The sequence below is a fragment of the Rhinichthys klamathensis genome, unplaced genomic scaffold (assembly GCF_029890125.1).
Source record: "Rhinichthys klamathensis goyatoka isolate OS25496 unplaced genomic scaffold, OSU_Roscu_1.1 h1tg000105l_1, whole genome shotgun sequence".
Classification (NCBI taxonomy): domain Eukaryota; kingdom Metazoa; phylum Chordata; class Actinopteri; order Cypriniformes; family Leuciscidae; genus Rhinichthys; species Rhinichthys klamathensis.
In genome coordinates this window covers 2,195,672-2,220,633 of record NW_026606644.1, presented here as the reverse complement: position 1 = coordinate 2,220,633, position 24,962 = coordinate 2,195,672, and the positions used below count along the sequence as shown (strand labels likewise).

At 38.6% G+C, this 24,962-nt stretch overlaps 1 protein-coding gene across 1 annotated transcript; it reads left to right on the top strand.

The window, feature by feature from the left end:
• Nucleotides 1–808: 808 nt before the first annotated feature.
• acsl3b (acyl-CoA synthetase long chain family member 3b) lies at nucleotides 809–24,962 on the top strand. The gene is made up of 17 exons (XM_056253514.1): nucleotides 809–987; nucleotides 10,216–10,456; nucleotides 10,573–10,723; nucleotides 11,416–11,616; nucleotides 12,408–12,585; nucleotides 14,567–14,676; nucleotides 14,880–15,018; nucleotides 16,522–16,672; nucleotides 18,014–18,137; nucleotides 18,342–18,413; nucleotides 19,200–19,339; nucleotides 19,467–19,639; nucleotides 21,971–22,045; nucleotides 22,136–22,327; nucleotides 23,598–23,712; nucleotides 23,805–23,962; nucleotides 24,387–24,962. The coding sequence occupies exons 3-17, from the start codon at nucleotides 10,574–10,576 to the stop codon at nucleotides 24,542–24,544; spliced, it is 2,136 nt and encodes a 711-aa protein (XP_056109489.1). The 5' UTR covers nucleotides 809–987; nucleotides 10,216–10,456; nucleotide 10,573; the 3' UTR covers nucleotides 24,545–24,962.

Sequence of the window (24,962 nt, the reverse complement as noted above, 5' to 3'; positions counted from 1 at the left end):
CCACAAGATATTGAAGCCAAAAATTATCCTTAAAAGGGATAGCTCACCCCAAAATGAAAAATCTGTGATCATTTACTCACTCCCATGTCAGTTCCAAACCTGTATGAGTTTTTTTTTATTCTGTTGAACACAAAAGATATTTTGAAAAAAATATTGGTAGCCACTAGCCAGACAGTTGACTTTCATAGTATTTCCCCCATATGGAATGTGGAAGTCAATTGGGCCCATAAACTGTTTGTTTGCTGACATTCTTCAAAATATCTTCTTTTGTGTTCAACAGAACAAATAAACTCATTATTTGGAACAACTTGAGGGTGAGTAAATGACAACATTTTAATTTTTGGGTGAGCTATCCCTTTAATTGGAACTTTTTAGAGCATGCCACGCTGGGATGTCAGATGACGTAGTGACGTAATAAATAACTGAATCGCTCTATGAACCAGTTCTTTGAACTGCTCGAAAGAATCGATTCTCGGAAATGAGCCGAATTTCCTCACGGCCAGCCGCCTGCCAGCTGTTCGGGGCGCTGCAACACTGCCCTATCATCGAGCTGACAAAAGAATCAACAACACTATCCACTGTTACACATCACCATTTCCCTCTACCGCTAAAAGTCACTTAAAAAAGAAGAGATTGCCTACAAAATACAAACATCTAAAAAATAACAACGCAAATTGAAAAATAAATCAATCAAATCGATAATGACCGCTGGTAACCCGAGAGTGATGTCACGTCAGCCTCCAACACGCGCCACCCGCCTTCAGCCAATCAGAGCGGCAAGAAGCCGGCCCCTACCATGACAACGCTTCCATCACTTCCGGGCTGAGAGCTACGGCGGCGCGAGACAGCGACCGCAACATACAACGACATAGAAGAATAAATAATCATCGCTATATATTTGCCGCGTCTAGCTTTTCTATAACATATTTTTTCTTCATTTTAAATGGGATGTTGCGAGTCTGACTGAAGCAGCTGCGTCAGCATAAGGTGAGTGTTCATTGTGTCTATGGTACGTATTGTGAAGATGCGCGCAGAGAAGATTGATTTACATATTGAAGACTCGCATGCATATAGTAAAGCATCAGATGCGCGGTGTTACTTTGGTATGAAGAGGGTTCGGGTGCTCTGACAGCTGAGCAATGTAGGATATTGTGATGGTATCGCATTCCACTCATGATACTGATGATCATATCAGGCCTCTTCTGTTCCCGGGATGTAATGACACATACATACCTACATACAAACACATATCTGTGGTTAATAGCCGTGATCATGCACATCTCTCATCCTTTATACACTTGCATGCACACTAAACACATTAGCGCTCAGGTAATGACCACACTAATCTCTCTCTCACACACACAAAAACAAACAAACACGATCTCACATCAGCCAACATGACATTTATACATTCACACGCCATCAGATCAGATTCTCTGTGTGATAGGAAGGCAGACGAGTGTATTTGGTCAAGAATAAGATGTTTTGCCTGAATTAGGGCACAGATAGGTGTGCTGGTGACATGGGACTGCAGTTTGTAATGGGTGATTGGGAAGATAGTGGGTTGACATGCTTTGAGATAATCCTGTGGATTATGTGCTATCAGTTGAAGGCCAGCACTAAGAATAAGCAATGCGTTTCAATGGTGACCATGCAGGTTAGTTTACTAGATTACTGGACTTGAAGTTGCTTGTAGAAATTGTTTGATTAATAAGGATCTTTTGTGTAGTTTTAGGGCGCTAGGCTGTGTGTTTGTTTGTGGTTTACGAATAGCCATTATAGAGACAAAATGTCCCCACAAGGATGGCAATATCCAAAATCCTTGTCCTTGTGGAGACATTGTTCGGCCCCCATGAATAAACCAGCTTATAAATCATACTAAGTGATGTTTTTTGAAAATGTAAAAATGCAGAAAGTTTTCTGTGAGGGTTGTGTTTAGGGGTAAGTCCAAAACACACCTGTGCTTAATAACAGGGTCACACACAGCTCACAATCCATGCTATTTAAATGAATGCTTCACCCAAAAATGTAAATTCTAGTATTCAAGATCTTTTTTTTTTCATGTCATTCCAAACACACAAGACTTCTGTTAATCTTTATGACACAAATGAAGATCTTTTTAATGAAACCTGAGAGGTTTCTGTTCCTCCATTAAAAGTCCAGGTAACCAAAGCTTAAAAAGGCACTGCAAAAGGAATCCATATCAACGGATTTAATTTAGGCTCTCTTAGGTTTCATTAAAATTGATTTGATTTAACAGATCTTAATTTGTGCTTCACAGTCTTATGAGTTTGGAATGACATGAGGCGAGTGTAAACCATGACAGAATTTTTATTTTTGGGTGAGCTAGGCTATCCCTTTAACACTATAAATAGTGCTAAGCAAGATGCTGCAGAGCATCTACAGAGCGATCAGTGCTGTGGGGCATATTCAATGACATTTATTTCAAAAACTCATTTAGAGGAAAGGGAAGATGCACCAAGCAAGATTAAAACACGAATACAATGTGATTTCGATTTTATTCTGGTTTGTAGAGTATGCAATGATGGTTCGTACTATACCGCCACTGGACACATAAAATGGACCATGTAGATTGTGACAAAATATCATAGTATTGGATGTTTAGCAGTTCAGTCAGAGTGTGAATTGATTTCCAACTTCCCTGTGGGCTTGATTCTTCACGATTGTCCCACTACAGGAGTGTATGACTCATGTCTCTATTCCCACACCCTGAGCACGAGGTGATGGACCAGCCAAACAAGTCTGATCACACCCAGACTCTTCAAGTGATGTATAATGGGGATTATGGGTAGTAAATGATGGGGCTCTGTTCAGTAATCTTGGTAGGTGTGTCTGAAAAATGTGCCTGTTCCTTCACTTCTGCAAGCGCCGTCTGCGTTTTTGTGCGGAGGAGTTTGATCACAAGTGGAAAAGGGAAGAGAACACTTTCCAAACTTGTTTTGGTTCTAGTTTAAGTGTCTGATGTCCGTAGTTAATTACTGGTTCCTCCTTTCCACGTTAAAGCTTTGTCACTTGCCTTAACTTAAGTGTTTTCACAGATTTTCACACACAAGCCATGTTGGTGCTTGCCCGTGCAAATCTCAACACAATGCTAGTGTGTTGAGAGAGGTTACCTGAACGTTGCTATTTGCTATGTAGCATGTTCCGGCTGGTTGATATTTCTCAGCTTCATCCTTCAATGTAAAGCCAGGTTCACACTGTAGATTTTGGCCATGATTTGGCCATCTGAGACAAATGTTGAGAATCCTAAAAGATTCCTCTAATCCTAAAAGTCTTTGATCGCTAGTTTCGCCGACAGCCAATTAATGACCGTTGCGATCAGATTTTACCTCCGATGAAATTCTGGCAGTGTCCTTTGAGGCACAGTCCTGTAGTGTGACTTCGCCTATGACAACCATCAGAGGAAAAACCAATAGGAGAACCGAACCTGATGACGCAATTAGTGAGACAACAACAAATCACCACTTGCTCCACACACATTTTCTTAGTTTTTTTTCCATTTTTCATTTCAAGAAAAGCAGTAATCAAAATCAACAGTAGAGATTATTTTTGTTTACTAGCCACCATTTCTATCCCATATAAATGCAGCTCACGTCACTGAACGTGTCATGACGTGATTGATGATGTAAAACTCCGGACGAATCTTCTTGTGTGCATCCGTTTTTAACGCGCCTTGACTGCCGTACAGTCTGACATTAATGACAGCTGAGAGATCCTACAGTATGGCTTACAGCTGGGGTCATGTTCGTACAGTCTGACAAGCAACATTCGTAAAGGACTATTTTATAAATCGTACAGTGTGGACCTGGCTTAAGTCAATGGGATTTTTTCCACTTGTTCAATCATGAATATTAATCCTATGCAAGGCCCTGTTTACACAAGTGCGACGGCATTTTAAAATGAAAACGATCCTCGTCCATACTGGCGTTTCCACTGCGTTTCAGAAAAGATCTTGCATGTCACATGACCATTCGTACACACTGGGCATGCCTGTAGTACAATTGTAAACAGTTGCCAATTGCTCTAATAATAGCTTGCCTCTTGTGCATGTAGGCAGCTCCAGTATTATAAAATGCAGTTTAACTGCACAATGGCTGCTAAAAAGTAGCCTGGTTAAAACCAGACTATTCTCAGTTGTAACTGAGTTATGGTCTGGCAAAGCGTCATAGACAAATCATTTCCAGAGGGGCGTCACCAACGGACGTCGCGGATAGACCTAAAACCAATCAGAGCGATGAAGGAGATGACGTACGCAGAGCGGCGGAGAAACATCTCCGAGTGTTGTTCTTTGCTCGGTTTTTAACAAAAAGGAAACGTTCAAATCGCTTAAAACAGACGCGATAGCGGATTCGAACGAGTGATGTTCGACGGCGGCATCCATCTTTGTAATGTAGGCTACAAAATCTGCTTCAAAATCCCAGCGCTGTCATCATCGTGTAAAGCCCGCCCCAACGTTTCTGATTGGTGCCTCGATTTCGACGGATTGGAAATGGGCTTGAATGAGCTCTTTGCCAGACTAACTTTCAGAGCAAATCTAAATTTGCCGGAAGTTGTCTGGGTTTTCCCAGGCTAGCTAAAAAGGACAACAAAGTCAAAGCATGCAGTTCCATCTGTTATTGTTTACACGGTCTGTAGTGTAATGGTCATATGACAGGGGCTTAGCGAATCAGGGGAGGATACACAATGGTCCAGAAGACCCAATCAGGGAGCGATTGTAGGCAGGCACGCCTTCCTTTTTTAAAAGTCTCCGTTTTGGTCTGTCTACACTGAAAGTTTTCAAACTAAAACGGGGTCTGCAGAATTTCCTAAAGTCTCCAGGGTCGAAAACCCCGGATTAGTGTAGACAGCAGTGGCAAAAGTTATGCGTTTTAAAACCAAAACGCACTTGTGTAAACAAGGCCTAGAGCAAGCATCATTAATTAGAACTAATAAAGAGTTAATGTAACCGGTATGAATACAGGTGAATACTCTCTCTTTCGACTGTGTTGTGGCAGTGCAGGTGAGTTTGGATCTGGTTGCTAAGAGGAGATGATATTTGATACCTTCGTTTTGCTGAAGATCTTCACAACACTGACCAGTTCTCAGATGACCATCTAGTAACTAACTACTGTGCCTCAGATGCACGTCTATCACAGTTTGATGCGCTTGTTACCAGTACTGGACTTGGTTATGAAATGGTATTGAAATTGTGATTGAAAGCATGCATAAATGGAAGTACGAGGGACAGAGGATGATCGATCGCACATTTGTTAATCATATTTCAAAGCATCCGCTAAATGAATAGCCTAAATGTTTGTTTTTTTATTAAATGTTCAAGCTTATTTCTGTTAAATTAATTTGGATCCATACTTTTTCACCCTTTTTTGCAGCGCCATTGGATTTCCTTTCCTTACCAGCATTAGTTTGAAACGGGTTGTTTTTGCAGTTCTTTGGGTATGTAAATGACCTTTGTTATGATTGGCTAACCTCATTCTTCATATTCCACACTGTTGTATATATCAGAATATATCAGTTTGCTGAATAGTGAAAAGGCCTTAATAAAGTAGTCAAACTTGTCATGTTAATGTGCTCATGGTTATGACATTACTGATTTCTGGACGACCTAGTTTTTGCAGCTTAGTTTCTATAAATGGTCTGTGTGGACTAGAGAGGGAGATTTGAACATAACATGTCGACTCTGTGACATTCCTCTTGAAGGAAAGGTTTTCAGGCCCATGTGCTACCGGTCTCTAGGCGATCATGTCTGGGATTTCACGGGAGTTGTGGAATGTTTTATCCGTTATTGGTGCACCATACTCAACCCTCTCACAGTGCTTGAGGGCAACGACTTTACCACATGATGTTTATCACAGCAACCAACATTACAATCCACTATCCATAAGTAGTTTGAGAAGTCTATTTTTCCTCACATGATAAGAGTAGGTGTCTCCAACCCTGCTCCTGGGGGGCTACCATCCTGCAGACTTCAGGTCCAACCCTGCTCCAACACACCTGCCTCATTTTTCAACTAACTGAACACCTTGATTATCTGCTTCATGTGGGTTTGATAAGGGTTAGAGCTGAACTCTGCTGGACGGTAGCTCTCCAGCAGCAGTGTTGTAGACCCCTGTGACAGAGAAATGTTGAACCTTAAAGATGCTGTATAGCCTATGTACGTTTTTGTGCAAGTCTCCTCGCCTTCCATTGTCAATTGCGCTCATTCCTGTTGCGTGTCCTCAATCTGGCAACCCGCATGAGCGTGGAGTCTGAGCAGGATGGGGTGGGGGAAACAACTCTCTCCAATATTTTGAACTTAGACTGCAGTACCCATTTCAAACACTAGTTGTCAATCTCACATGCTGCACCTTTAAAGGGTATGTTTAAACGACAACAATGTAAGCGGAAAAGTGTTTTGCTTTTGCTTTTTTTCACGTACAGACGACAAAAATGTCAAAACGATCCCGTTCACAAAGATCCGCAAAAAACGCATGCCCAGTCCAGTAGTTGGCGATGTCATTTTGTAAAGAAATGCTACACGCCTATAGACTAAACACGTAATACGCATGACTTCACCATTTTCACAAATCTGTGTTTTTTGTTGTTTACATGGAGACAATAACGGTGTCGTTTTCAAAACTTGCAATTTGAAACCTGATTTCAAAACCTTGTGTTTTCATGCCCCCAAAACGCTGTTATCATGTAAATTAATGAACGGCCAAAACGCATAATTTTTTCCCCCCTTTATAGTTCCAATATTGCGAGTTCATGTCGCAATATTGGAAATTCAATAAGAGTTGTTCCAAATCATCTTTCTTCGGTAGAATACAAAAAGATATTTTAACAAATGTCTCTTAGCTATTTTTGTACAAACAATGAAAGTCAATGTTGTTTGGTTCCCAATGTTCTTCAAAATATCTAGTTTAGTGCACATTTTCCCCCAAAAAATTATAGGTTAACCTTGAGTAAATGTTCTGTTAAGTGTGCATTTAATAATTTGAGGGTCTCTTTAAGTGTTAAGTCTATGATTGGATCATTATTGCAGTGATTATGTTTCTAGCATGTTTGGCAACACTTCTTCTAACCCTAATTGATGGAGTGTGTGTTGCTTTTCATTTCTTAAACAACCATGTAGGAAGACACATCATGTCCATATTCCAGGATGACATAGCCAAGATTAATCAAATTGTGAAAGAATGGTTGGGAGGGAGAATGAAGAATCATTTTCACACATGAATTGGCACCTCTGAGTCCAGACCTTAAATTCATTGAAAGTCTTTGAGATGTGCTGGAGGAGACTTTACAGAGTGATGGACTCTTGCATTGACAATACAAGATCTTGACCAAAAATTGATGCACCTCAGTCTTGATGGAAATAACATCACAACCTTTATTTCCATCAAGAGGTGCATCAATTTTTATATTGTATATTGGCATTTTATGGGCCACCTGACTGATAGATATACATAGAGTGACATTGTCTGACCACAAATCCTGACCACCTCCAAACCTCTCTGGTGAGTCCACGATTGAAGCTACAAGGAGAGAATGCATTTCTGCTGTATAGCTGATATTTGAGAGCGTCTCTATCCTGGATTGTAGTTTTGACCTTCCTCTAAAAGTATCAAAACCAAAGAAAGAAGTCAGCCGTTTGTTTTTCCCAGAGAGAAAATGGGAAAAAGGCTGTTTCCTTCTTTGTTTGCACTTAAAAATTAGGTTTAAAATAGGTCAATGATTTTGAAGTTCAGCACTGCTCGTATCTAATGAGCTGCTGGATTATCAGGTCAATCTTTATTTGGCATTTCAGAATTTGGCCAAATTTGTATTTCATGTTCTGGATATGCTCGTGTCCACCCCCCATCTCTTCCCCTCAACACACACACACACGCATGCATTCATGAACACATCCTCCTCTCGAACAGAACACTTGTTTTAGTGTGAGCTTCATCCTTCCCGAGCGACAAAGCCTGTCTTGTTTGTCCTCTGAGCTCAGAGCGTACACTGTTTACCAGCCGTCCCTAGTTAAATCACAGTGGTCCTGTCACAGTCTTGGCATAGTGGTTAACGTACATGCTCATACGGTAGAGTAAGGCTGTGTCCGAAATCGACCCGTATACCCTCATTCACTATTCCCTACATTAGTCCAAAAACGAGTAAGTGAATTCGGACACTGAGTGCCCCGAAAGGGCTGCCGCTTTTTCGTAGTTTGTGTTTGCTGTTTAATAATTGTTTGAAACTTAGCAAACTGGCAGCTCAAGTAGTAATGATTATGAAAAGATTAATCTTGAACTTGGTCATGGAAACTATGTATAACCTTAATTATACAATTTAATAATCAATTAAAAAGGAATTTGTACCTATATGATATTATGCTGGAGCCACATTGGACCAGCGGTTTGGAAAGTGAATGGATGGATGATTCAGCTGCGGGCGCCATATTCTGTTCAGATGCAAGAATTCATTCAGGACGAGACCCTCACAGTGCATGATAGGTGTTCTCTAGCCATTGAGTGTACAACGGTTGTACACTTGTTATTGCGGTGCATTGTGGAATTGAATAAGTGCACTCGATAATGTCCAATATGGTTTTGGACACCACTACAAATGCCTGTCCCCTCAAATAGTGCCTTATTTAGGGGATAGGGGGAGATTTAGGACACAGCCTAAGTTTAAGTCCAGCTAGCATAATTTCCTGATCCTTTTCATGCTTTTTTGAACCACATTTAGCTTTTTTCATGCCCACATTATTTCAACCATTGAACAATTTTCAAACAAATGTTTAATAGTGAAATCACTGGTGAAAAACTGCATTACCCATGATTCTGCAAAAAAAGAAATCGAATCAAAACAACTTGCACCAAAACAACTCTTAGCACCCAGCCACTAACATGAAGCACTGCAAATGAAATGATGTAATAGTCGGTCTCCACTCTCAAACTACTTAAATATGCATAATATGTGTATATATTGGTGCTGTCAAACGCTTAAAATATTTAATTGCGATTAATCGCATTAATGTCATAGTCAACTCGCGATAAAAAAATTAATCGCGTTAAAATGGGTTTGTATTAATGCCGTTAATAACGCGTGTAACTGACAGCCCTAGTATATATACATAAAATTTGATATACATAAACATTATATTTCACCATCGCTTTTATTTCTATTATGTCATGGGATTTTAGCTCTTTCCCTTATTAAAGCCATTAAAGGATTAGTTCACTTTTAAAAAAACTTTTGCTGATAATTTACTCACCCCCATGTCATCCAAGATGTACATGTCTTTCTTTCTTCAGTCGAAAAGAAATTAATGTTTTTGATGAAAACATTCCAGGATTTTTCTCCATATAATGGACTTCAATGGTAGCCAAACGGTTCAAGGTCTAAATGACCGTTTCAGTGCAGCTTCAAAGGGCTTTAAACGACACCAGACGATGAATAAGGGTCTTATCTAGCGAAACGATCGGTCATTTCAAAAATAAATAAAAAAGTTAAAGTGTTATAGGCACAAATGCTCGCCTTGCGAACTCTCCTGTTCGAACTCGTTCATCAAAATGAACAAATCTTTTTTCGAGTCAATGACTCGAAAAAGGATTCGTTCATTTTGATGAACGAGTCAATGACTCGAAAAAAGATTTGTTCATTTTGATGTACAAATTCGAACAGGAGAGTTCGCAAGGCGAGCATTTGTGCCTATAACAATTTAACTTTTTTATTTATTTTTGAAATGACCGATCGTTTCTCTAGATAAGACCCTTATTCATCGTCTGGTATCGTTTAAAGCCCTTTGAAGCTGAACTGAAACGGTCATTTAGACCTTGAACCGTTTGGCTACCATTGAAGTCCATTATATGGAGAAAAATCCTGGAATGTTTTCATCAAAAACATTAATTTCTTTTCGACTGAAGAAAGAAAGACATGGACATCTTGGATGACATGGGGGTGAGTAAATTATCAGCAAAAGTTTTTTAAAAAGTGAACTAATCCTTTAAGTATACAGTCTTTTATCTTTATCTTTTCATCTGATTTTCAAATGCTTCTTTTTCTTCTTTTTTTTTGCTTTAAACTACTTTATAATGTTGTGATTCACCTTGTAGCTGGTTGATTTGTTTCATGGCTTAGTTATAACTCTTTAACAAAGACTTTTCAAATTCTAAATTGTGTTTTTTTTAAAAGCATATTGACAAAACACGCTTTGCTTGTTGTATTTCCCCACAGGGAGGGCTCATCTTTAAACCCAGGGGGCTTTGCACGCCGTCAGAGCAGGAAGCTGGAGTGGGAAAAGGAAATGGAACAGGAAATAGCCCTCTCAGCCAGCAGGTTTGACAAAAGGCAGTAGAAACGTCAAGAAGTACCATCTACACCATCAAGCACTTCAAGAACCAGAAGAAGCCAGCAAGAGCTTCAGAAAAACAGGAATACTATCACGTGTTTGGAGGAAAGTAAAGAACAACACAAAGTAAGTGGAGGACAAAAGTCAAAGGTAAAGCTGGTGTGGTTTGAGGGCATTAATCACTAACTTCTTTTTTTTTTTTTTTTTTTTTGTCTTGTCCTCTGATTTTTTTTGTTCCTCAGGATGAAGTTGAAGGAGGACATGTCTCCTCTCCTGCTGCAGGTCTTTCGATCGGTCGCCTGGGTTTATTCCGTCATCACATTTCTGCCCTGGTACCTGCTCTCCGGAGCCAGCGGGAACCAGGCCCGTGCTAAAAGGATCAAAGCGCGCACAGTAAGTACAGCATAGGATGAATAGGCCCAAAACATCAGCTCAGATTCATTCAAACCCTGGGTCCTGTTCAAAAGTTTGGGGTCAGTAAGATTTTTTAATGTTTGTGAAATCTCTTCTGCTCAGCAAGGCTGCAATTATCTAATCAAAAATACAGTAAAACAGTAATATTGTAAAATATTAATTAAAACTTTAAAGGAACTGTTTTCCATATTGATGCATTTTAAAATGTAATTCCTGTGATAGAAATCTGTATTTTTAGCATCATAACATCATAAAAAAAAATGTCAGGGTTTTTTGATGAATAGAAAGTTCAAAAGAACAGCATTTATTTGAAATAGAAATCTAACATTGTAAAATGTCTTTATTGTTACTTTTGATCAATAAAATGCATCCTTGCTGAATAAAATATAATTTCGTGAAAAAAATTGTACTGTCCCCAAACTTCTAAACGGTAGTGTACCTGTTATAAATAGAGATTATCGCAATTTATCTTAGATTAGCGGAGGGATTTGAGTCACTTTCATTTCTGAATAACGTCACATAATTAAATTGCTGGTTTAAAAAAATAGTGATATTTTAAAGGAACTAAAATATGATGAATTAGGCGACAAGTGGTTTTGGATTTTTTTTTGACTGCCTGTGTTTGTCCTACATTTCCCCCATGACCTCATTGTAATTTCCTGTCCCATCAGGTAAGCGGGACACCGGCAGGGCCGTACCGGGCTGTGAACAGCCAGCAGAGGTTGGCGTCCCTGCTGCACGAGGGTGTGGATACTTTGGATAAAGTGTTTGAATATGCTGTAGTACACTTTCCTGAAAGAGACTGCCTGGGCACAAGAGAGCTGCTGAGCGAGGAGGATGAGATGCAGCCTAACGGCAAGATCTTTAAGAAGGTAAGACACAGACACACACACACACACTCATGTTGACTCATACTGTACGGCCACACACTCTCAATGGCTGTGGAACTTTAGCCGCTTTTCCACCATCGGGCCGAACGTTTCAGTTGTATAAGCATAAGAGAAAATACATTTTTGTTTTTCAAAAATATCTAGACCACTAAACACATTGAGTTTCTGTCTACTGAATTTATTTATTTGGGAAAGATGTTTCATCAGCTAAACAATCAGTATTATGTTAAACAACAGTACAAACCATTAAACACACTAATTCTATCCCTTACAGCCTTGTTTTCATTCCGGTCAAAAAATAAATATGACTACAGTCTATGTTGTGTATTATCAGTGTTGAAAGGTTGTGCTGCTTACTGTTTGTGGAATCCATACATTTAAAAATTTTTTTTTTTTTTTTACTATTATAAAGAATAAAATGATACTGACCCCAAACTTTTGAAAGATAGTGTGTGACTAAAATCAGATTTAGGCTGTCAGTGTGAACATAGCTCTTTCCTTGAGAAATGCTTTAAACACTCTTCTAAACATATACTTACACAATATTCAAGTAGATATTGAGTTGGTGTGTGTTAGGTTAAGTGGACAGATCCCGAGAGAACTCTCTTGAGCTCCACAGGAAGAAGTTCAGTGGCTCTGTAAACAGAGTTGATCTCTGGTCTGTGGTTGTCCAGAACTGTTTACATGAAATTGAAAAGTCGTCTCATGCTGCTGTGAAAGATACTGAGAATTTCAATACAATGCAACTCTGACTCCTCTCTGCTTCTCTCTAGGTGATTTTGGGTGATTATAACTGGTTGTCGTATGAAGAAACGTTCCATCTGTCTCAGAGGTTTGGTAGCGGGCTCGCCGCTCTGGGTCAGAAGCCTCTTTGTAACATCGCCATTTTCTGCGAGACTCGTGCTGAATGGATTGTAGCAGCTCAGGCATGCTTCATGTACAACTTCCCCTGTGAGTATTCTAATCACGCACACACAGGGTTTTCTCCAATATCGGCTGTATTGTGCTGAATAGGACAAAATAGCAGCACTGCTGTGGTACTAGATGCAAGACATCACACTGAAAACAGAACTGTTATTCGCTTTTCAAGCACACACACGCATGCATTCTGCAGAAAATCTGATTCCCATTAATCAGATCTGGTTTCATTCCAATTCACATGCTAAACCATACTATACATACTAAAAGTATGCAAGATGTGAATTAGTGCATCTCAAATTTTAGATGCACTATGATGTTGAAGATAGTATGCCAAAGGGCATGTCTGGATGGATTCTCAAAATGTCCATCTGTGCATGCTTAAAAAAAAAAAAAAAAAAAAAAAAAAAAAAGATTAATATTACCCACAACCCTTGTCCCTTGGATGTTTCGAGTTTCATTCAAAACATTGCAGAAATAGAAAAGCTCAATAGAGTGGTGCAGGGATGACGTCAAAGCTCGGAAGACTAATTTACCTCTGATTCCTTGAAGATTTTCCTAATGGGTTTTATAATGTTTATTTATTTTTATGTATGAGTAAAATAAAGCCTGTGGTAAACATAACTTTACAATATAAATGGATTTAATGGATTTAAAACTATATAAATGATTAAAAATAAAAATGATTTCTGTACTGACATCTTAGTCCAAAATGAACATTCGCCATGTGCCAAATATAAAAATTGTTGTTGGCGAGTTGAAATGCTGTTTAGTACTTTATTGTTATTTTTTAACTTATTATTATTACTACTACAATTGTATTGCAATTGTAATAATCCAGTCTTTATTGATTTAAAGGTACAATATGTAGGATTTTTGCAGTAAAATATCCAAAAACCACTAGGCCAATGTTATATATTTTGTTTAGTTGATTACTTACAATATCCCCAATGTTTCCAACTATTTGTAAATCGTGAGAAAACTGCGATTTTAACCAAGGAAACGGGATGTGTGAGCAGGGGTGAGGAGTCATATCCGTTTTACCCTCGGTTTCCGCTCGTACTGCCATAGTAACCATGGCGACAGACGTGGACAACTGGGTCATGCTTAGCAGGACGCTCACGCTGTTGTTGTTTTGTTCAAACATTTTGGACCATGGCAAGCAGACTTTGAGACAAAAAGAGGACTAGAACGAAAATCAAAATCTTTCGAGATGCCGAGAGCTCCACGTCCGTGACTAACTTCGAAAGACGCGAGTGTTCCATTTACTTTATTAGACAGGTGAGCAAATGTACATGATAAAACTAATCAATGTTATTTAGTTCAATATGATGAAATGTTAGAATATGATCTTTATGTTATTCTAATGATGATCTAGCTTAATGCTAGTCCCATACAACCAACAAACAACCTAACTAACAACATTCAACACACTCAAATGCCATTTAGTGTGATAGTGTAACTGTTAGAGCAAGTGAAGCAGCGCTGCGTTACCTCAAGTTTAATTCCTCTAATAAACTGACCTGTGTGAGTATTAATTCAGCACTTGCGTGTAGTTCGGTAGAATGAAATGTCCTTATTCCTTTATATCCGTGGGACTTGCGTTGCGTGTGTGACTCTGGTATACGTCTCTCATTAGCAATCGCGCCCTGCTTCACACCACAGTCATGTTAAAATCATCACTGTATTCACTCATCCATAAAAGATCCATCAGCTTGAAGACAAGATCCATAATTCCGCTTGATGCTTTGCGTCATCGATATACGCCTTTGTTATTGTAAGAGGTTAGCGACCCCTGGTGGTGAAAAATCCTACATATTGTACCTTTAATAAAAAAAATTTATTATAATAATAAAAAAAATGTTTAATGATAACAACAATACTAATTATAAATTATAAGTAAATTATAAATCAATAATTATTAATAAATAATATTAATAATCTCTCACTATTTTATACGGTACTTAAAAGCGCAGTAACTCATTATCTTAACAATGTTTTTTCTCCGTTTCAGTGGTGACCCTGTACTCCACATTGGGAGGAGCAGCTATAGCTCATGGTCTAAATGAGACTGAGGTCACGCACATCATCACAAGCAAAGACCTGCTGCAGAGCCGCCTCAAGGTGAGAACGAGACCGACGTCACACCAGTGGGCTCATGAAGTGTCAAAGCTGCGGTCAATTATTGCACTGAATCTCTCTCTCTCTATCTCTCTCTCTCTCTCTCTCTCTCTCTATCTCTCTCTCTCTCTCTCTCTCTCTCTCTCTCTCTCTCTCTCTCTCTCTCTCTCTCTCTCTCTCTCTCTCTCTCTCTCTCTCTCTCTCAGGCCATTCTGTTGGAAGTCCCCAGACTGAAGCACATTATATTGGTTGATATAAAGACCACCAGTTGGCCTGATCTCCCCAGAGGCATCATGGTCCACAACATGGGTGCAGTGCAAGAACTGGGGGGCAAAACTGAAAATGGTAAGTGCCTAAACTCTCAAGTAGCATACTACTTTGTCTAAAATTATACAGGTGTTATTTACCATCTTTAATATTATATAGACCTACCGCGGCTTTATATCGGCCACCCTGCTCAAGATATCGGCATCGGCCAACACAAAATCCATATCAGTCGGACACTAGTTTATATGCATACTGCATATTGTTATATTTGCATGCATATGGGTTCATATACTACTTGTAGTATATAGTTTACTAAAAAGTCTAAATGTAGCCAAGGGATTCCTAATACAGAATAAGCTTGAGAGAAATTAACAGTAGCCCTTGCTTGCTGATGGTAGAAACACCACCTTTTGTCATGTTTTGAACTGTACTGACACAATAAACAGACTAAGGACCAAAAGAGCTGTAAACAGAGATTTTGTTCAGGGAAGAAAGACAGCAGGATCTTCCTGTCAGATGAAAAGAAGACTTGAGGGCATGCGAACCGGTGTTGAGAGCTCACACACTCAGCCTTTGTGTCAGATAAGAGCAACTGTTTAGAAAACCCCTCTGGAGATAAGAGAGGGAGATGTTATCTTTATTAGAGCAGGGTTTCTCTGTTCAGAAAGACTGAGATAAAAGGTTTAGACATTTCCCTGGAGTATTACACCTGTGTTTTTTATGAGAGCCGGTCTAGCTATTCTTAACAGGTGCCAGCTATGGCCGGCGCTGATGCCGATGAACATCAGTTGTGCCTACATTCTGCCTTTCAAAAAAAAAAAGTTTTTTAAATATATGAAGACATTTTAAATGCTTCATATTTAAATATATTTTATATTATATAAAATGAATACTTTATTTTACATTACCATTCACACGCACACATGAAATGTTTCTTGAGCAGCAAATCAGCATATTAGAATGATTTCTGAAGGATCATGTGACACTGAAGACTCAAATTCGGCTTTCCCATCACAGCAGTCAATTACATTTTAAAATATATAAAATGGAAAACATTTATTTTACATTGTAAGTATACTCACAATATTACTGTTTCTACTGTATTTTTGATCAGATAAATGCAGCCTTGGTCAGCATATATTTATATATAAATTCATTAAAAATGATATTTGACTAATATTAATATCATGTGAAATATTAATTTCCATTTATTTCAATGTATATACAAAATACATACAAATTGTGGTTTTAAACAAAAAGGTTTTACCGGTTTTTAGTAACTCGACAGAGGTGAAGGGTTTAACAGCTTTTTGTTTATTAAACTAGAGTACATTTCCTGGTGCCCGTGGTTTAATTTACATTACCGTGGGCAGATTTATGACATCTGTTTTGGACTGAGAGATTCTGATGATGTGCAAGAAATCTTGCCAGCAAAGTGGCCTGGTCAACAGTTTCCCATTTTTAAAAAGGGTTTTTTCTCCTTTAAAGTAGTTATTATTTTAGAGCTCTTCCGTCTTAAATGGCACTACAACATGGCTGCCACTAATGAAGGAATGTGAATGTGTCTTTCTCTGTGTGCAGTAATGGTGTCCCGCAGGCAGCCTGTCCCGTCTGATATCGCAGTGATCATGTACACCAGCGGCTCTACAGGCATTCCTAAAGGAGTCATGATCTCCCATAGCAACATCATCGCTGGCATCACCGGCATGGCTGAACGCATTCCTAACCTGAAGTATGTTTCTCCGACGCCTCTATCTAGCTTGATTCTGTCTGTCCATTGATTTTTAGCTGTTAAAAAGCTAATCTTCATTGCTTCATTTTATGTCTGTATAATAAATTAGCATTTTAATGTCTCATTAATTAAGGTGTTAAAGAAAAATGCTGATCACAGCGATATGATTAAAGACACTGATGTTCAAAAATGGTTACCTGGGAAGCAAATCCATGATGTTGGCGGTACTAGCACTGCGTTATAAAGCATCTGTTTTATAAAGATAATTTACCCATGATCTTGACCTTATGGTTAATGTACACTACCGTTCACTATAGTTTGGGGTCAGTAAAAAAAATCTTTGTGAAAGCAATTAATACTTTTATTCAGCAAAGACGCATTAAATTGATCAAAAGTGACAATAATTACATTTATAATGTTACAAAATATTTCTGTTTCAAGTACGGGAAATGCTGTTTTTTTTTACTTTCTATTCTTCAAAGAACGCCCCAAAAAATTAACCAGCACAAATGTTTTCAACATAATCATAATATTAGAATGATTTCTGAAGGATCATGTGACACTGAAGACTGGAGTAATTATACTAAAAATTCAGCTTTGTCATCACAGGAATAAATTACATTTTAAAATGTTAAAAATAAAATAAAAATATTTTTTATTTATATACATTTTTAACAATATTGTTCTTACTGTATTTTTGATCAAATAAATCCTGCCTTGATGAGCACAAGAGACTTCTTCCGAAAACATTAACTAATCTTACCGATCCCAAACTTTTGAACAATATTGTATATTTAAATGTATACAATCTCATGAAAGTGTGATTCCTATGTATTCATAATTTAATGTATTACTGGACAGTTTATGTAACTTTTGTTAATGTGACTTTAATGTGTTTATTGTTCCAAAATGTGACACTACATTGTGTGAATATTTTGTGAAATAAGTTTTTGCATTTAGAATCAGAATCTTTTACATGTACAGGGAATTTGTCTTGGTGTATTAGAGCTTAGAAAAAGTAAAAAACAAGGGGGGGAAATAATATTAATAATAAGATAGACATCTGTAAGGTAAGATGGGAAAGTGAAAGAGAAACTAATGGAATTAATGAGTATAAATATAAACATAAACAGGAATAATAAAAAAATAGATGCAATAACTGTACATCAGTGCAGGATGTGCAAATGCTCAGTTTGAAGAAGGTGCAGTATTGAGACACTTTTAAAGCTGTGTAAAACTAACTTCTAAAACGATTTCTAGCCATTTTGATGCTTTCTGTTTCTGCAGTAGCTTGTTTAGTTACTGGTTTCTGTTAACAATGTTTCTTTTTTATTGTGACAGTGAGAATGACACCTATATTGGCTACCTGCCACTCGCTCATGTCCTGGAGCTCAGCGCTGAACTAGTATGCGTGTCACATGGCTGCCGGATTGGATATTCGTCACCTCAGACTCTTGCTGACCAGGTACAAACACACATACATACACTTTAGTCATGCTATTGTGACATCATCACCATGTCAAGCTCTTTTACAATCTCAGAATACTTTTGATTGCCAAAGCATTTGCATCACAACTGCAAAAAATGATGATAATGCAAATAAAACTTAAATTGCAATAATAGCATCTAATGTGCAATATCCTCTCTTGTTTTGTCCCTTCTCCCACAGTCATCTAAAATTAAAAAGGGCAGTAAAGGAGACACCAGTATGCTCAGACCAACACTGATGGCAGCTGTTCCTGTAAGAACTCACATTCACATAAACACACACAGTGGTCATAATTAGGGCTGGGTTAAAAATATTGATTTCTCGATTTAAATCGATTCTTATTTTGATGAACCTATATCAATTCTTAAAGTCCCCCTGTAGTTATAATTCTATCCCTTAAAACTCATCTTTGATCACCAAAATGACGTATTTACCGGTAACGTTTTTCATTAAAAAAAATGTCTCCATAACTTAAAATATCTTGAATGTAACTCAAAAAGAAAATGTGGTTCAATGAATATGCAAAGCCCCGCCTCCACTCACTCGCACCAGCTCAGAGATCCACTCGTTGATGATCACACGTTGACGTAATTGGTTACAAGGTAGTTTGTGACATCAGAAACACCAGCGATTTCAAACCATGGTTTTGAGACTGTCTTTGGTTCACTGCAGTTTTAAGGAGAAAATACTCAGCAATGGTGTTGACATGAATTTACACATGGTTTGTCTTAAAGCATATTAAAAACTTGATTTTCACCACAGGGGGACTTTGAATCCCAGGAATCAATCTTTTAGTCTGTGCTGGTTTCAGTTGATGTAGTTTTAGTTGAGACTTTTTGTTTTCCATGAGGAAAAAAACTGACATGTACCGTACCTGGTATATATCCAAATGAATCGATAGCAAATCGCATTGAATTGAGATCGGATATTTATCGAATCGCAAACTTGTAAATCAAATCGAAATTTGTGTCAATCAATACCCAGCTCTAGTCTTAATAGCTGTGAGTGAAGTGTTTCTCTCTCATTATGTCTGTGTAGGAGATTATGGACCGGATCTATAAGAATGTGATGACTAAAGTTGATGAGATGAGCAGTGTGCAGAAAACTCTCTTTGTTCTGGCGTACAACTACAAGATGGAGCAGATCTCTAAAGGATACAGCACGCCTCTCTGTGACAGGTATAATACAATAATATTAACGTGATGTCTTCCAAAACTCGCTGGGTTTGTTTAGATGCAGGAATGTTTTTTTCTTTATATATATATTTTTTAATGTCTAATGTCATCTTGTTTTTGTGTTCCGCAGGCTTGTGTTCAAGAAGGTTCGCTCGTTGCTGGGCGGTAACATGCGTGTGCTGTTGTCTGGCGGAGCTCCTTTATCCGCAGCTACTCAGCGTTTCATGAACATCTGTTTCTGCTGTCCTGTGGGACAAGGCTATGGCCTCACCGAGACCTGCGGAGCCGGGACCATCAGCGAGTGTAAGCATGGGATTCACTTAGAAGTGAAGCTAGGACTCCGGACAGGAGTGTTGGAACTAAACGCAGCTGTAGCAAAGTTCGCTGATAAGGGAAGGAAGGCAAATGTAGTATGAGCTCTAGAATTAAAAGGTATGTCAGTACTTCAAATCAAGGGTGTAGGTTCTAGTATTAAAATAATTATATAGAATTAAAAGCTTGGTCGGATTCACAAAAGATTCTTAAGAATTAAATGATTCTTAACTGATTTTTTCTTATTTTTGAACTTTAAGTCGGCATCAAACAGAAGTTGCGATAGTCTTTTCACCCTTATCGTGACGTATATCTGAGAGAAACGGCTTCTTGAACAAGAAATATGCGGGGCAGGACTTGATTTCGTTCTTTCGGGAATTATCGTTGGGGTTTGCTATTGGTGGATCTCATGTGAGTGACAGGTTGTCCAGTCCTCGTGCCGGTAAACAAGTCATCAGAGAAGAGATGATGTTGCAAGAGGAAAGAGAAGTTATTTTGATTAAAGATTACAAGGGCACATGAATTGCGTGGCACAAAACGATGTGCATGGATAAATCATTTAGAATAAATACTGCAATATTTCATAGCAAACAAGAATCGTCAATTTTGTTTTCATGGTGACTAAGAATATTTTGTATTCCTAAAAACATTTCTTAAGAATGTTCTTATTATTTGTCTTAAGATTGTTCCAAAGGCAAAACTTAAGAAGAATTCAAATTCCTGAAAAGAATGTTCTTAAATATCATTGTGAATAACCTCTTAAATGGTTAGTTCACCCAAAAATGAAAATTCTATCATCATGTACTCACAATCATGTCGTAAAATAACTACTTAAAATAAACTGTGCATTAAAAAAAAAGTGCTGAAGCCAGTTGCGACGAAAATGGCGTGCATGCTTATTATGATTATTACTGTATGCAGGCAGCACAAAAAAAAAATAGCTTCAAAAATTGCACTTAAAAAACATTTACCTAAAATGCATCTTTAAATGTAACTTCTTTACGAAGATATTGGTGAACCTGACCCCTAGTTTCAGGATTCCCAAGCTCATGGAAATATTGGGAGAAGTCATGATAAAGGCTTGGAAAATTATTTAGTCATTTATTCTTTTATTTTTCAGGGTTTCTGCAGGTCTTGAAAGGGTCTTAATTTGTGTTTGGGAGAATTAAGACTTTTTAAGTTCTAAAAAGGTCTTAAATCAGAGCAGAAAGTTATGGCATTAAATGTTGCATGCATTGCAACAAAAAAAAATCTTCTTCAGTATTTTTGTCCTGTTTTCCAATACAAATATATAAAAATCTTTGATACATTTACTTGAGATGCAAATGTAAAATTAAGTATTGAAAGTTTTTAACAAAATGAAGTGAGTTTATGCTTAAAACATTTACATTTAGGCCCCATTTACATGAGAACGCTCGCGGGTGAAAACGTAAAAATATTTTATCAGATGTGCCTTTTGTTTACACGGCGACGGCGTTTTTGGGGCTTAAAAACGCAAAAAAGTGAAACCACCCTCCAGAGTGGAAATCGCGGAGTTGGATCCAGATCTAAGGGGTGGAGATGGGTAGGATTAGGGGTAGGGTTAGGGATCAGGGGGTGGAGATGGGTAGGATTAGGGGTGATCACTGTCAAGCTGACTTTAATCACCCCTAATCCTACCCATCTCCACCCCCTGATCCCTAGCCGCCTGGAGTGCATACTACATAGAATTTCACACACTTTTGCGTCACCATATGCACGCAGATTTCCCACCCATAACGCTCGCCACTTTTGCGTTTTCTCTTCAGGTCGTTTCCGTGTAAACATAGCCTTAGAGAAATTATACTCTGGGTTGGGGCCGAACTCCGAGCTCGGAGCCCTCCCCCGGACAGCACGCCAAATACACATTAAACTTAACTCACTCTAATTGTATGTAAGTGTGAACTCTTGAACATATTGACTTATGTATTCCCTTCAATTTATTCCTTAATTTTCTTTAAGGAAAAAAACCCTGTTTTGTGTTATGTTCAGCTCTAAAATATTTAATTGGCTAGAAATAATTGCTCTTTGACTGCAGTCTCTATGGAATTAAAAACCATTATCCAGCAATCACAAACGACTAAGAAAAAGGTAATAGGAATTCATGGGTCAAAAAGTATGAGAACCTTGGGATTAATACGTTTAAATCAATGGCATGGGGTCTTGAACAACCCTAGGTTAATCCATTGGGTTAATGGAACTATTCATTAGATTACAGGAACCTTCAATGCCAGTATTAAGAGTAAAGAGAGGGGAAATTATAGCTCATGTAAAAGTGTGTTTATACTGTGTGTGTTTGTTTAGTTTCAGATTACAGCACTGGACGTGTTGGAGCTCCTCTGGTGTGCTCCGAGATCATGCTGAAGGACTGGGAGGAAGGCCAGTTCTGCTTTTTAAATATTAAGATACTGAGATTTGAAATCCTATTAAATGTTGCCCATTTTTATGTCTTTTTCTTTCTGTCCATAGGTGGTTATTTCAGCACCGATAAACCAAACCCACGAGGAGAGATTGTGATTGGCGGTCCCAACGTCACAATGGGTTACTATAAAAACGAGCAGAAGAACCGAGAGGACTTCTTTGTGGATGCGAACGGCCAGCGTTGGTTCTGCACCGGAGACATCGGAGAGTTTCACCCTGATGGCTGCCTCAAGATTATCGGTGTGGAGAGACACGCATACACACAAACCTTCTTTCAAGACATAGGCCCGGTTAGATTAAGCCAGGAGTAGGCCTTAGTTCAATTAGGACATTTAGTGCGTTTTCTCTCTTAGTTCGGTTCGTTTAGGCATATATGAACACTGCAATCACGCTCGGATCTGCACCAAAACAGTCGCTCCGAGATCGCCAGAACAAGGTGGTCTCAGCCCGATTGAAAACGAGCTCTGGGGTGCTTCGGTTAACGGAAGAAAGCAATCAGACTCAACGGACCGACGAACCAAGCAGTATCATAATAATTCATAACCGTAAAACTGTTCTATAAAAAGAAGCAGTGTCTGATTCTTTGAGTGAGCACATTAGTTATCACAGTTGAAAACCACAGAGCATCTCTTCATCTTAAAGTCTGCCTTCAGTCAATCATTTTATCCCTTAAAACTCATCTTTGATCACCAAAATGACATATTTAAGCATTTATTTCCTTAAAAAAAAAAAAACGTCATGCCTTAAAATAGCTTGAATGTAACTTAACACCATTGCCTCATTTAGTATACATTTAGTATACGCGGTTCTATTAATAGCCCGCCTCCACTTATAAATTTACAGATGGTTTGCTTTAAAACATATTAGAAGCACCACATAGACATATAAACAACATTTAAAAGCTGGCTCTTCACCACAGGGGGGCTTTAAAATCATGTGTTATATAGTTAAATATATATAATCAGTTAGAGGGAATGACGGCTACATTCGTAAGTGTTTGCGTGTATCAGGACAGCTACAGATAAAGCCACAATAAGCTCGCGGAGCGAACTTGTCAATCCATCTTGATGGATGACGCAGAGGAAACTCTGACAAATAAGAGGACAGCTTTACTCACATATGACTTGCATAAACACATTTGGTATGCTTTGAAATGTTGCCTTGTGAAAGCAAACCGAACCAAGAAGAAAATGCAACATTGTAACAAATTAATTCACTGTTTCGGAACAAAGCAAACGATCTACAGGTCTGAAAACGGCCTTAAGTAGCTTTTATAAACGTGCCTTAGAAAAAAACATTACTGGTGTGCATTTTGAGACAAAACAATGGCATATTTGATGATATCTCAGTGCAAGTTGCTTTGAGTTAAAACAGCTCAAACGTGCATTTTAGTCTGGGACTAGCTTAAGCCTTGCCTGTGAAACCGGGCAATAAAATCTCAGCACTATTTAAGTGTTTCATAGTAGTTTTTATGTATGTTTCTTTAAATGTTTTTGGCCTGTTTATGTAGATCGTAAGAAGGACCTGGTGAAGTTGCAAGCTGGTGAATACGTGTCTTTGGGCAAAGTGGAGGCTGTGCTCAAAAACTGCTCATTCATCGACAACATCTGTGCTTATGCCAACAGGTGAGTGCAAATGTGCCCATACATACTGTGACAATTCAGCACTCACACGTGCTTCAGAAATGAGATGTATACATATTTCCCTCTCTACACAGTGACGAGTCTTATGTGATTGGGTTTGTGGTGCCCAATCAGAAGCAGTTAACCACCCTTGCTGCGCAGAGGGGGATCAGAGGATCATGGGAAGAGATCTGCAACCACGCAGAGATGGAGAAAGAGGTTCTACGTATCATCACAGACGCGGCTATAACAGGTCTGTCCACAACAGGGCAAAATAACAATTGTGTAAATAGAATATATAGATTTTGTTTGAAAGAAATGAATACTTTTGTTCAGCAAGGATGCATTCAATTGATCTAAAGTGACAGTAAAGACATTTATACGCCACAAAACGTCTATTTCGAATAAATGCTGTTCATTTGAACTTTCTATTCATCAAAGAATCCTGAAAAAAACAGGATTCCAACATTGATATAATAAGAAATGTTTCTTGAGCAACAAATCAGCATATTAGAATGATTTCTGAAGGATCATGTGATTTCACTGGCCCAGTTCCAGTAAAAAACAATTCACTTAAAATGTTTCACATTTTTGTTTTAGTTGCTTGTCATAAGCTACGGTTCTCATCACCATAAGGCTGTAAATTTCAAATATAATCTCTTTGTTCTGATTCACAGGTAAGCTGGAGCGCTTTGAGATCCCAAAGAAAATCCGTCTGAGCCCCGAACCCTGGACGCCCGAGACGGGTCTGGTTACCGACGCCTTCAAACTCAAACGCAAGGAACTAAAAACGCACTATCAGGACGATATCGAGAGGATGTACGGCGGCAAGTGAATGAAACCAGGGGTCAGCCGGTGGTGTGATGTGGGGGGGAAGGGGTTTAGGACACACCATACCACAATGCCTATATACGACAAAAACCAACCCACAATCCTCTGCCTTCCTGCTTCCTGTGATGTTCTGCGATCAAAACAGTGACACTTGAATTTTGGTTATGGTTTGATGAGAGGGAACGGAGCGAAAGCAAACGTCACCTGCTGAAGCAGGTACTAAATAGCGTACTTTTCTCAGATGATTCACGAGAGTGACTCCTTGACACAATACAACCTACAGACTGTGAGACTTTGGACCCCACCCACTTCTCTCTTCCTTTTCCCTCATTGGCTGTCTTTGGTAGACACCCCGCCCTCACATTATTCTGTAGGATGCGCTTGATGATTCCACCCTACTGCAAAGCGGTCACACTGAATTG